We start from the raw sequence: 14,748 nt of genomic DNA on the forward strand, positions 1-14,748 counted from the left end.
ATCCTTGTCACCTTCCATGGAGAGTATGAAGACTTGTTGGTGCAGCTTGGCTTGCCAAAGCACTCGCCACTCTTGGTCTGCATTTCTCTGGTTTGATCCCATGCTTTTTCCATTGCTGATGAGCATTTTTGGCAGGGACTGAGGGACAGCTTGTGCAGAGAACATAATATCGCACCTTGCCTTCACATGCCCTTCCCCAGCTTCTTTGTGTTTTGGTAGCAGTCTTTCTTCCTCTGACACATTCAAATAGGACAGCGTTCTTAAGAGGCACATTCCGTCTGTGCTGGGAGAAGAGGACAGCACTGCAGTGCAGCTGCCCACCAGGGTTTCCTTGTCCAAGGGTGCAGCTATTGGTTGCTTCACTGCTGGCTTTGAAGGTGGCCTGTTGTCATCTGCGCACACCTTTGCATTGTCGTTACCTGGAACTGGGAATGCTTTGCTCTACAGCTGCTTTTGAGGTCACGTTAGGGTTTTAAGAACGATGCCTCTTTTCAGCTCCGGGTGAATCACAGCATGTTTCTTCAAGTTTCAAAACACCGGCAGCCTTTGGCACCTGGCTGTGCTGCCAGCCTAATTTGGTAATGACATTTCTTGCAGTTCTGGTAACAATGCAAGACAGGAAATGTCCCAAGAGATGTTGTGGTGCGTTTAGCTGAACTGTTATTTCTCTTGGGCCTACTTTGGGGTGAAGCAAAAGTGTAGAGATGAAACTGCTGTAAGCGAAAAGCCGTACGTACTCAAGACATTGGATAGGATACTTAACCACAATGGGTGGAGATGCTCACGCCGATAGCTTCTTTCACACTGGGAGGTGTACAAGACCAGTCCTGTAGCCTGGCAGTATTTTTTGGCCCATGAAGTAACGAAAGCATTATGTGAGCAGGCTGGTAAGCCTACAGACCTGAAGTCACGTGCAAGTTAGAAGTGTAACGAACCGTATTAACATATCCTTCCCATTGAGATGCAGTTGAATTGTAGGTTCCCAGATGTGGTCATCATGTTTGTTGGTGTCTCAGTATAAGTGACAGAAACTGATTCTGAAGTGTGTGTTTGTGGCACTGGAGAAATCTTCTATTTTTGTCAGCTGAGTGTCACGTACATCAGTGTCTTTTCCATTGATGCTGCAATTCTTGCCTATATTAATTCTTTCAGGATCCTTCTGCCTTCTCTTTTGTGAGGAAATGTTTCTGTTTATCAGAAATTCTACATCTCCCCTCTGTCACTTCTGTTTTTAAATAGTGTTTTCAAACTGGGTTTCTGTATGTCACATCTTGTTCTGCAAGGCAAAAGCAAGTGTTTCTTTGCCTTTCACCACTTTTTTTCGTTAATTTTTATCTGTTCTTTTTTCTTTTTTTTCCATCATATTTTCTGATGTCTTTGAACATTTCTTCATAGTTCTTGCCACGTCGTCTTAATCATTTGCATCACCAGTGCAACTTCACACATTCACATTTGAAAATCCATTCCATGTGCATTTGAGATTTATTCGTGTCTGAAGTCTCTAGTTCCTAAGCAATGGCTTGAAACCTGCTCAGTCTATAGGTTCAGATGATGCCAAAAACTTTTTTTTGTTTTGTTTTGTTTTCCAGCTTCACTGGACTCTCATCATATTACTTTCCCGTCCCAAACATCTGCATCTGCAGAAATATCAAAAATCGAGACTGGTAAATTGTGTTTATGATACTTGCCTGCTTAGGATACTTTTTTTTTGTGTCGATGTTATAGTTACAGGCTGTTTCCTCTGATTGCTTGGTGTTGTCTGAAACGGAATTTTGTTTGCACTGTTTGGTAGGCTCTATAACCACGTGATGATATTCTGTGGCATAGGATCAAATAAAAAACCCACAGGAATCAATATTGGTTTGGGTGGTTATTATCTGTCGGATATAAGGATCACTAGCTAGATAGAGTCATTATCAGTTACGAAGATATATTCTTGATTGTGAGATTTTTACCCTGGGTGATTTTTTTTTCAGTTTTCTCCATTCCTAAGCATTTTTTTCGAGTTTTGTTATATTGGAACTTTTCTTACTGGGGTCATAGCTATCCAAGATTAAATTTGTATTCATAGCAAAGGTACGAATGTGTGAGAGACGAGAAAGAAAATTATCCTAAAGCTGACAGCCAATATTTCAACAGTGTTGTTTTGAATTTTCTGCCTCACCTTCTGGCTCTTCAGTATGTCACAAAAGTAGTGTTAATTCATGTTATGCCAATTATATAAAATTCACAATTTATTTTAAATTAAAAATTACATAATGTGTAGTGTATTAAAACCTATAAGCTGGCATCTGTTAAACTGAAACAAGCAAAGCTTTGGCAATAGAAATGCCTGGTTGTAGAAATTAATGTTAGCATGTATTTTAATTGTGTAGGTCTCTACAGATGCAGGTCAAGTCAAAAGCACAGGTTTCTTGATCTTTCATGTGTACAGATCAATTGACTCCTGTTGATAAGTCTGCTTTTGGGGGGACTGCAGTCTCTGTCAGGGTGCGTGTTTTAGATGCGTGTGACTTTTCAAAACTTTGAGCTTTTGTTAATTTATTTTCAAGCTGGAAATCTTGTGAAACTGTATTATAGTGGTATTGGCATCTTGCAAAGTAATGCGAAGCAATCTTACTTTTTCTGATTCCACCCACCCCACGCCCCGCCATTTCTGCACCAATATGAATCTGTCTGTCAGGGTTATTTACGTTTTTCTGCAGTTACAAGTTCAGCCGACCTGGAAAAATCTATGCCTCCACTTTCCAGAACACCTCATGTGCTAACAACAACTATGAGAAACAGTAATGCATTAGCTTTCTAGTTAAACCATTTTGGGTGTTTTGATAGCAATTTTGGAAATCCTGTTCATCCCAGATATTTTGGTCATCTGCAATACTTGTCTTCCACTTGAGTCATGATCATCAATGTAGACAAAGTACCCTTTTTCACATGAGCCAAAACAACTTGTGCTTACTGCTGAGAAACTCACCTAATAGTGTTTCTGATCTTACATTTGTCTCTGAAAAAGCTACTAGAGCTATTTTGAGATATACCTAAATAAAGTAAGCTTGGAACAATAATAATAGTGCCTACAGCTTAATAAGAATCTTGAAATTACTTGTTTTTCTCTGTCAAGTTCAATTGTTATGCTCTCAGATAGATGGATACACACATTTATATATTCTGTATTTTTTATTCCAGCATAGTAAATTTCTTTCTTACTACTTACTGTTCAGTGATTATTCTTTTTTAGTTTTTTACCTTTGTTTTATATGTGCATATATGCACACAGATTATACGACATTAAAATTCACCAACAATATCTTGACAGAAAACAAAGCTCTGAAGAGGTTAAGAAAATGTTTTTTACAGAAATATATTTGCAGTGTATTTTAGTTTTGTAGATTATATTTTTTCTGCCTTTTTTGGCATGCTTTATGCTTATAACCATAGTGTTAGAAGTTCTTTTATCTTTATATTTTCTGAGTTGCTTTAAACTACATGGACCGTGCTGTCTAAAGCAATATTGGTTGGCTGACACTTCAGTTTCAGTTTCATTTTAACTACTAGCTTCAGCTCCCACTCTGCTCCATTGTCAAGGTAAGGCATGTTATTGTGGGTGGACCTCTGCATTGCAAATTAGGTATGTTATAACCTGTAAAATTTTTTGTTTGTTCTTATAAAAAAAAAAAGCTATGTGTAGACTTAATAATCATGGATACTGTGACCTTTTTTTTTATAGCTTTCAGTGGTATTCAGCCTGTTCTTTCAAGCCCTGTGACACCTAGTAAACCTGAAATAGCAGATGCTGAACCAGGTACAATAATCTCTACCTAGTTCTTAATTCAGTAGCTCAAACCATGCTCTAAAACTCACTGAAGTGTGTACACTGGTAATCTTCACTTTCAGAGGACATTTGGATTAGACCCTAACACCTGAATTTTTAATTTAGATTGCTGTTAATGGTTGAAATTGGTCCTTTATCACACTTAAAATGCAACTCTCAGTCTTGTGATTCTCCTTCGGTATTTTGAAAAATACGTCATGTAGATAATGGAGAAAACAGTATTTATTGTCCAGTCATGGTGATGAAAATACTCTGATGTATACTGTAGCCTGCATTCTACTGCTGTTGCCATGTTAAAAATACTAAGCACAGTATATCCTTAATGGCACAAAATTGGTTAACAGTCAAGACGATGCTTTTGGGCTGAAACCATAGTTGGATCAGTCATCAGCTTTCTACTCCAAATTTTATATGGTTTTAATATCTGACTAACTGATTGTTCAACATGTCTTCTTCATTAAATTCCGACATTTTACACCATACCATTTTCCTTAAGTAACGGACCAAAACTCAAAACGTTCAAATGCTCAACTTAAAATCTTAGTTGGCAGTGGTTGAGATCCAGACCAGTTGCAATGAAGGCAGGAGGAAATGAACTTCCAGAATTTCTGCACATCACAAATGCAATGATTTATAGTCACTGAAGCTTTGTGCAGTTCAAAAGACTGAATTTCTCTCTAATGCATACTAAACTGATAAGTGTCCAAGCATTAGTGAAATATTTGTTGTTCTTGTAAAAACAAATTTGTTTTTGCTTATGAAGGAAGAGTTTCTACCATTAGCTCTTTGCTCTCTTATGACTCTCACCATTTCTTCCAACAGCAACAAGTGAATCCATTCTGGAATCTTTCACATCTAAAACTTCTCATCCTTTTCAATGGCCAAGGGTAACATTAGGTAATGTTGTTGTTTTCACCTAGTGAAAAACTCTGTGTTTGTCTTGAGCACTTCATCCCATATGAATGCATTTCTTCCAGCATATCATTTCACATGCATAATCACTATTCTTTTTCCTGGTTATACAGTCTTGTTCTTCCATTGTCATTAGACTGATTCTTCTTCATATATCTCTGTATGAGAACATAGCTCAGGATGATTTTACCGTCTTCAGGGAAGTAAGACTTGCCTCTTGCATGAAAAACTCCATCATCCTTTTATTAGAGTGTTCTGTCTATCTCTTCCACTCTCATGCACACGTATGTGTTGTCTTTGTCTCTGATATGTGGAGCTTTCATAGTGGAAATTTTAATTGTTTTGGAGACATCTATTTCTGATCTAGGCACAGCATTTCAATATCATCTCCATTCCACACTTTAAACTCTGATTTCATCAGATGGCTTTGATATTCCATACTAAGCTGTCTTTTCTTCAATATAAACTTGTGGCATGTGCTGTTTGTTGTGGGAAACTCTTGTTAAACTATTTTTGATTGCAAACTGAGCTCTTTCTTTCAGCTCCAAAAGAAATACCACTTATTCCTTCTAAACTGAAACCATCTGCTACCCCAGAAGTACAGCATGTGAAACCTGGTAATTGTGCATTTTTATAAGTCGGTATGCAGACACATATGTTCACTAAAAATTTCTAAGCAAAACTTCCAAAAAAGGAACAGGAGCTATGCAATACATGAGCATCTTGACTAACTCAGTATTCTGAAATCAGTTATTTGATGTTGCCTAACGAAAGGAATGAGATAAGCTTATCAGTTTTACGCATTTGGATTCAGTGATAAAAATATAGACAAGTTCTCTAGTTTTGTAATCTTTTTAAAGAACTAGAAGGGAAAAAACTTCTAGATGGCACAGGGTTTTTTTATATCACTTGTAGGCACAATATATATGATTATTATTTCTATAATCTCTTTTGCCAGTCCCTATCTCCCACTTTCACACAGAAATACTATAGCAAAGATGGCATCTTTGCTAGTCACAACAGTTTGTTGATTGAAAGTAAAGTACTACTTGTGATCAATATGTCCTCCCACAGGGAACTCAGGGGAAAGGATTGCCATTGTAGTGGAAGTAGGAGAGCTTTCTCAAAATAGAAGGGGAAACTTTCATATACATGTGAGATTCATTCTTTGTCCATGGGAACATTATCATCGTGTCTTGTCTTTTTTTCTTTTCTGCTTTTTGATAAAAAAAACAGATCTCTGTACTCATTTTCTTAAGGGAGATGAATTTGCCTTCTTTAGTAATTTAGGTACCGGACCAATAAATATTATAGTGTGCATTACTAGAGCCCTAAAATCTTTCTGTTCTTGTATCTTATAACAGACAGGTCAGTAAAAAGCAGGGGTTGCCTTTGGTGTCTTATACGTGTCTTTCTTACAATCAGCTGCAGGCTCTGATTTAAGATTTTCAGCAAGATTTTGTTGTTTAGAAATTTCCTCTTTGGTATTGTTTCTCTGGTATTTGTTATGGACTGCAGTCTTTTCTTCAGTCAAAGCCTTCATCTGTCCTTTCTCACTATTTTCCTGTAGCATCAAAGACTCGTGTTTGTTGATTGAATCAAACAATGAATTAAAAATGTCCTGAGAACATAAATATGGGGAAGGAGCCTTAGAAGTAGACCCTCACATATCGCCATGAGCGTACAGTGTTGTAGTTTCATAGGAAGCAAAACTAAAAGGAATGTAGGGTGTTACGCTTAAGAGTAGGACTTAGTGGCATGCTTATCTAGTCTACTTAAAACAATCAAACAAACCCCCTGAACTACTGGAATGATAATGCTTTTGGCTTACTGCTGATACATTTACTGATCTGTTCTATTACATCTGAATTTTTCTCTTCTAGCCCCTAAACCACCACTTTTGGAGCCTAAAACTTCTCAGACTGTTGAACAACCAAAAGCAACACTAGGTAACACACGTTTCCGTAGCTGTTGGTCACTCCGCTTTGCAGTTCACACCACAGTTTGTACTCTGTTACTTTATCTCATAGCTATTATTATATTGAATCCATTTCACTGAGAGAGGAAAAAAGATAGGAATTAAGCATACAGAAATATGTTTTCCTAAACTTAATAAATTTGATATATTTTCATATAGTTTTACTAGTTCTATAGTACAGTAGAATTTTGGGAATGAGAATTATCTTCCATTTTATTGGGAGTTTTTTTACACCAATGCACTTTACCCTCAGAAAATCATCAGAAACCTGTTGGAAATACTGCTGAAAGGTCAAGTTCAAGGCTAATATTGTGGACGTTAATCCTAGAACTCTCAATGAAGGATTCCTGTGGCACTGGGTGGATGTGTTAATTCTACTTTTCTTTTATGAATCCTTCTGAATGTCACATTGGCTTGAAAAACACTTCTCAGTCACTTCATATGTCTCATTCTACTCTGTTCTTTCTATAAATGTCATATGCTTTTCTACTGTGTCTGTAGCTATGAAACTTTTTCTTGGAAAGCAGTCTCATAGCACAGCTTTATAAAAATGATCAAAATTACTGACTATACTACCTGAAACTCACCTGAAGCTTTATCTGATGTCAAATTAACAGTCCTATTTAGCTAATTACAGTTTCAACCCATGCATGTTCAGGGGAAAAAAAGGTTTTCTTTTTTGCTCTTAATTTTTACCACTTAGATGATGCTACTTCTATTTTATTAAGAGAATTCAATGACTACAGTTATGAAGTAATTCCCTTTTTTATTATTGATTCCATGTTTTTCCAGCTCTGTACCAGTAATTTCTTTACAGTGTTGAAAACAGAGGACATTTTAGAATATTTTGTCTACATATGTGTTTTGATGTCTTAAAATTAGCCTGGAGTTCAAAAGGATAAACAGCATTATTATTTTACTCTTAGGTATCTTGCAAAAATGAATCCGCTAACTTAAAGTGAGGAATGTTTTGATGTGATTGTAAGCTACAATTACATATTTTAAATTTACTTACTGACTTTTACAGTGAAGAACAAGCAAGGATTTTGCTGGGGTAGTGAAGTCTTAGGAAGATGTTTGAGAAGCCTTCTTAGCAAATCTGATTTTGCCATTTGCTTTTGTTCCCAGTAGCCATTCAATGTTTCATTTCAGGCTTGAAGAATGTGATTTTTTTATGTGATACAGTGGAAAGGATAATCTTATAATCCAGTATATTTCTTTCAGCTCCTAAAGAAGCAAAACTCATACCTTCTGCACCTAAAGCTAGACCATCTGCCAGACCCAAAAAGCCACGAACTAAACCTGGTAACTAACTTCCATAGCAAACCTTTTTTATAATGTGTCACTTAAGTAGTATACTTTGTTTAAATTTATTCTGTGTGAAGCTCAGTACTTAATCATCAGAAGAATGGGCACTGAGGGGAGCTGTGCTCTTTAAGGAATATTATTTTGTATGAAACCAAAAAAATTTGAAGCAAAGCAAGAAAACTTTTAACTTTTGTATCCCAAATCACCAAGTCGCATGGCCTGGCATTGAAACAAATTGTTTTCCTGCCTTTCATTTCAAAATAACGAGTTTTACAACTTAGTTCAGCACAGGGTCCAGAAAAATGCAAATTTTCATGCTTTGCTAATGGTTATATCTTACCTAGAACCATAGGATTTATATTGATTCAGTGATCATTAATGCATCAAGACTTACCTGAAACTGTGGAAATGAGTGAAATTCTGCTCTGGAACTTAGTAAAGGCATATTTTAAGATGGCAAATGAAAATGCACCTTCACATGGGGGTTGAAATTGGTCTATGATGTCTGTTGGAGAATAGAAGGCACCTGGCATTTTCTGGAGCTGAAGAACAAGTGAATACAGTTACAAAAATATTACTAGTATTACATAGCTTATAGTGAAGTTGGAAAGCTTAAAATTGCATAATTTTATATTGTAAGAATATATTACTTGATGCTGGAAGAGATCAGGCAATATTATTAAATTCTTTCCAGATTCCCTGTGAATTATGTTTTTTAGCTCATAAAAAGAATTACTCTCTTCAGACCAAGTAATTCCTTGTGAAGCTTGTTAACTAAATGGTATTTATGACTTGGAACTGTCTCAAAATAGTATGCATAATTAGTTTTTCATGGTGATTACAGCTCCTACAGCCTTTTTAGTGTAGGAAATCCAGTATTGTATTACTAGAATAATTAATTGTCTCTGCTGTAGATGCCTATATCTGAATATAAATCTGAATCCTGCATGATTTTTTTGAAAGAACACAGGAAAAAAGCAACTCATTTGGAAACTGTTGCATAAAATTGTTTTAAACCCTTGGACTGCCTATATCTGCCTGCCTTGGACACTGTATATTGACGTTTCCACAATGGATGGCTATATAACAATTTTCTATATAACTACAAAGAAGGCGACATGATTCTGTATTTGTAGGCATGCGTCTTGTTTGTCTTTTTTCTGTAAGCGGTTTCACTGATCAATCAGACAGAATCCTAAAAAACACTTTTTAATCATAATTAAGCTTGTAATGATCTTCCTGTAAGTAGGTATTTGTGAATTTGGCATTTGTTCTGATGGGACAAATGATATTCTTGTTTAGAAATTATTATTTGAGGCATAAAATATGCCGTGCATGGGGATAACCTGGCTTTTAGGTAGGTGACAAAATGGTCAAAGAGCAGGATCTCCTGTGTATTCCAGCATCACTTGGGAGTTCAGCTTGAACTGGAAACTTATGTCATGACAGTGGTTGTCACCTTTCCTTAACAGTAAATCAAAATAATGAGGAATATGTGCCAAACTCGTACTTGATCACTGACTTACTAATAACCTATTTTGGGTCAAACAGTATTCCTGAAAGTTAATTTTGGCTCTTATTCTTAGTAAAACTTTTGTACTGTTTCTGGTAAAGTATTTGTCTTTTTGCAGTGGAGCAAAAAGTTCACTTAAAAAAAAAAACACATATAAACAATTTTCATTTTTTCCAGCCAACCAACTGTACATTCTAGTCAAAATTTGCAGCTTCATTCTTCTTGATATTTGAGCAATTGAATCTGTTGCTTGCATGAAAAAAGCGGTTCTTGTTGACAGTGTGATCATGCCCAACCATTGTATTATTGTTAGCATTAATCTCTCTGTATAAATATACCAAGTTCTCCATTTTTCAGGAAAGGAAATGATAATGAATTTTCTACCATGCATCCAACTGCACTGCAATATTTATTTTTTTTTTGGAAAAGGGCAAGATTAGTTCTTTATAATGAGTCCTTGTTGAGTCCCTGAGATGCATTATAAATTTTGCACTTTCTTGTGCCTCTAGTAAAAAATGCTAGTTCTTCATATGCGTCCATGCATTTCCATCTATGTGATATGAGACTTTTGCAAGAGAACTGCAGAACTTATCTGTTGTAGAGGAGGATCTCAATGACCTACTATTTGTGAATTTCCGTAGTTTCAATACAGAAATTAAGTTAAGATAGAGTAATGTTAGGTAGTTTGGTGCATACATGTAGTTGTTCCTTTTACAGTCTTCTTTCCCTTATCAGGACTATGAGGGTTCTGGAAGGACTTCTAAATATGCATCTTCTGAAGTATAGTCACACCAGTGAACCATGCTTTCTCAGCCTATCAAAACTCTGTTTGATAACTTGGTGCATGTCTTTCTTACTATTTTCTGACCTTCAAAGTCTCAGGTTACCTGGCTGCTCAGTGGTTTCAACACAATAATCTGATAAACTGTTGAATAATATCAAGAGTAACTTTTTTGTCAAAGTCCTTTCATATTGTCTGTGAGTTTTATTTAGGTGCTCCGCTTTCAGAAAGGTCAGAGGAAATGAAGACATTTTATTTCCTCCCAATCTTATTCTGCTCTCATCATCATTCTGAGAAATCCATTTCCCAGCTCAACCTTTTCTTTTTATCTAGCAAAGTCTACATGAAATGTGAATTCTATGTCTATTAATGAACTTTTTTTTTTTTTTAAATAGGCTGAGAAAAAATCATTACCAGAGACTTTGAGAATCTCTTTAGGCTTGGGATCAGAATGGCATTGTTTAATTTTATGTTCGGGAAAAAAAAAAACAACCCAAAAAAAAAAAAAACCAAAAAAAGAAATGAAAAAGAAAAAAGAGATCTGAGTGATTTAAGATTTATCAGAAAAATATGGTGCAATGAATATATGGCCCTAGGTTAATTCTGAAACAGTGTGCAAAGTACCTAACGTGTAGGTTAGTATCCTGCTTATTGGATTTCCCTGCTTGGGTTTAGAGCAAAGCATAGTGTTGAGGCACAGATATGTCATGCAATACTCAATGCATACTGCAGTACTCAGAGAAAAGTAGTCTCCAGTTGTTAAACAGATAAGCATTCCCTTCTGATTTTTGTCATGACAGAGCAGTACTTCCACATGTGGCAGTTCAGAGAAGAAGTTGGCAAAGAACAAAGAGATCCTACTAATGAATGATTTTCCATAGTTGCTTCTGTGTATTCTCATTCTTCGCCTTTTGACCCCATGCAGTACCAGAGCCCTGTGGGGCTGGGGCAAGAACTGATTGCACTGGCTGGTTTGGATTTTTTTTTTTTAATATTTTTTTATTTTTTAAAAGAATGGTGCTGTCACTTCATATGAGCCACTTCATGCATTATCATTTTCAATGACATGGCTTTAAAGAGGATTGTCTTGAGGAGAGGTTTACCTACCCAGCAAATGTTACTTTAGAGATCCAGTTCCCAGGGAACATAGGAAAACTTGATAATTGCTCACTGTCAGAATTTTTTGTCAACTTTTCAACTTTTCAGTTCCCTGTGAAGTTTCTCCTTCTAAACCTAAGGTCTTTTTGTATACAGAGTAGCCCATGCCAATGCTGGGTAATTACTACGTTCTTTGACAGCATCACAGAATGGTTGAGGTTGGAAGGCACCGCTGGAGTTCATCTGGTCCAATCCCCTGCTCACACAGGGACACCTAGAACCATTTGCCCAGGACCATGTCCAGACAGTTTTTTAGTATTACCAGGGATGGAGACTCCACAACCTCTTTGGGAACCAGTCTACTTTGTTGCCCAAATTATTTGTCCTGAAGACATTTTGGAGTATTTTGCTTGCTTAGAGTAATTGCAATAGTATCAAATGCATCAATCAATTGTACAATAGGCGTCAATCATTTTTTCTTTCCTAATTGAAATCTATATCGTCATAAAGAGAGAGAGAGAGGTAGAGGTAATAAAACATAGGCTGAGAAGAGTCAAAGCAGAGCAAACAAATGAAGTAAATTTTGAAGGTTTGTATAAGCACATTGATTCCTTAATGATTTTAGATGTATTTAGGACTGAAAATGGACTCCAATCGTAAAGTCATGCTAATACTTAACAATTCTACCAACTCTGTCTTCAAAGTTCTCTGTATTTTTCAGAGTCTTTGGAGTTCTTTCATTTCAAACCTAATTAATTACTCTGGATAGAGATGTGAAGTTTTTTAACTTGATTATCTAATGTGCTGTAGCACTAGATAACCTACTGGGATCTTCAGCCTTAGTTTCTGCCACTTTGCAGTTATTTGCACCTGAAATCTTTCACATCTAACCTTTGCATCACTGTGGAAGAAACTCAATAGAAGGATTCACCAAAGAAGAATGATTTCTCTGGAACTGTTTCGTTTCAGTGGTCTACAGCCACAAAGAGAAAAAAACCAATTGTCAGGAAAACAGGAAGATGAAGACTCAGAGACCTCCTCTGCCAGTGGTGTTCCTGTAACATAAACACACCTTTTATTTTTGAAGAGCGGCAAAAGATGCACAGGGTAGTTACTGTTGCTTAAAAACATTCAGTAAATTTATTACTTACTCAGTGTTTCCATTTGAACAGTGGGGAGGAGGTGGATTTTAATTGGGAAGGAAGAGCAGTTCAGCCATACCAGACACTGAAAAATAGATACAGATGCACCTGTATTTGTCTCAAGAAAATTCTCTTTATTCCAGCAGCAACCATTCCAGTTTCAGTCACTACTAGGAGTCCCTACGCATATGAACATCCAAAGACTACAGAGGGTAATGACTATGAGTCATCTTTGGTCATTCTTCTTTTCATTCATCTGATAATATGTGCAGTTGAAAACACCGTTTCCTGTAGACTTCTTGCTTATTCCTATGTGGTCCAGCCCCAAATAGAAATATACTTTTGGTGCTTTATTAGTTCTCCATGTTTCTATTGTGGATATATTATCTTCTAAAAGACAGGATATCACGTCAAAGGTATCTGATTAGAAGCTTCAATTACATTAGAAAAAGAAAGAATAAGAATTATTGCAATAATAAAGACTTTATGAAATATAAAAATAATATACGTCACCTAAAAATCACATTTAAAACCACAAACTGCTGAATAATTTCTGCAGAAGGGAGAGTTCTTTGTTGCACAAAACTGAGCATTGCGTGATAATTTCTCAAATTTATGAAAAATATTGCATCTTTTCAATTAATCCTTGGAAACTTGTGTTCAATTTAAGAAAAAAAAAAGTAGTTCTGGTTTTAGTAAGGAGAAAAGTTTATATCAAGTAATAATGATAATTACCTTTTTTGGTATGGGAATATATGTTTAGTGATGTGTTTAATAAATACATTTTTAATGTAGACTAAGAACAAAGGTGTCCTTTGCAGTGAGCCTTGAAATGTTATATCTAATTCAAAGGAAGATTTGAGTCACTGTTTGCATTTACTCTGCAGACTGTATTCTGAGAAGCACTATAAGATGTTTTTAAAGGTATAACTTTGCTCTTTTAAACCTGGATGAAGTCAACTACATATATAATACTTTACTGGACAAGGATGGCTTTAAATCTGTGCTTAGATGATATGATTAAATAGAATCAATTTGTTTTGGCTAATTAGCAACAAATCACTTAGATTCACTGTTTGCAACTGCAATAAGATCTATTTCATAAAGTACTCTTAAAACTCTCCTAATGACCTTGATTTGCCAAGATCAACATCAGATAGCAGTGTTTTCTTAGCATCGTTTCTTAGCTTTCTAGCTTTCTTTTATTTGGATTTTGCCTGAAGTCTTAGAAGCTAATTTTGCTGTAGAAGAACATCCAACTCTTGATTATCCCTTTCTTCAAAGGCTCTGTCTGCTGGTTTTGCCCATATTCAATAATTTTTCATGCATTAAACTCATAGCACCATTTTTTTTCCTGTGTTTATTCATTGATACAAACTGGAGATCATTTCCTAGACTTAATTTCTTCATTCCTGAATGTGAATGTGATTCTTCTACCGTTTACTTTCAGCTTAAATACTGGTTTTTACAAACCAAGTTTTTTCCAGTATCCAAAATCACAAACCACATATTTGCAGCCAAATCATCTGCTAACACCAAAACACTTCAAGCTAAATCTGGTAGGGCAGTTCTTTTGAAATTGTGTACTTTGAGGCTTGCTATTAGTGCAGAAAGTAAAAAAGTGAAAGACTTTAACTTTTTTTTCCTGGAGGAGGGGAGAAGGAACTTGTTCATTATTCTGGGATAATATTTATACAAAAAGAAACCAAATTGCTTCAGAAAACAGTTTGCAGACTTAACAAAGAATTTAATTTTATTCTGAATATCTGAAGGGGATTTTTCTTTCTAAGAACTGACTGTTTTTTCAAAGGCAATCTGAAAACAGAAATGAGTGTGTTACAGAAAAATATTTTGAATTTGATTTCTGAAGGTAATTGATGAGCTTGAATAATGGCAAAGTCATTGCAAACTAGGGATATGTAGTGAGTGCTTTAGAAAGATTAGTAACTAGTTTAAGTTTTCTATGCGGTATCTGGCCATTGTCGACAGAAAGAAGTTAATGCTGGTTGTTTTGGCTTTTTTTTCTCATTTGCAGCAATATTAATACTAGGCTATATTATACTGTGAATGTATAGTGAAGTGAGTATAGGTGATAGAAAAGGTTCTATCTTTAGGTGCGAATGTCTGTCTGTTATGAGTTACTTTAGTTTTTACTACCTTGAGAGGGGAGAATTTATCAATTAA

General features: G+C 35.7%; 1 protein-coding gene across 2 annotated transcripts in view; it reads left to right on the top strand.

Moving 5' to 3' along the window:
- The window catches only part of ABI3BP (ABI family member 3 binding protein), a 162,415-nt gene that overhangs the window by 88,522 nt on the left and 59,145 nt on the right, over window positions 1-14,748 (top strand). Inside the window, exons 25-31 of one of the 2 annotated variants that reach the window (XM_063350175.1) lie at window positions 1,590-1,664; window positions 3,728-3,802; window positions 4,655-4,729; window positions 5,287-5,361; window positions 6,628-6,693; window positions 7,947-8,027; window positions 12,708-12,776. In XM_063350175.1, the coding sequence (XP_063206245.1) occupies window positions 1,590-1,664; window positions 3,728-3,802; window positions 4,655-4,729; window positions 5,287-5,361; window positions 6,628-6,693; window positions 7,947-8,027; window positions 12,708-12,776 (516 nt within the window). The remainder of the gene's footprint in view (window positions 1-1,589; window positions 1,665-3,727; window positions 3,803-4,654; window positions 4,730-5,286; window positions 5,362-6,627; window positions 6,694-7,946; window positions 8,028-12,707; window positions 12,777-14,748) is intronic. The other variant, XM_063350184.1, reaches the window with a different exon arrangement.

Source organism: Chroicocephalus ridibundus, chromosome 1 (genome assembly GCF_963924245.1).
Source record: "Chroicocephalus ridibundus chromosome 1, bChrRid1.1, whole genome shotgun sequence".
NCBI classification, from domain to species: Eukaryota; Metazoa; Chordata; class Aves; order Charadriiformes; family Laridae; genus Chroicocephalus; species Chroicocephalus ridibundus.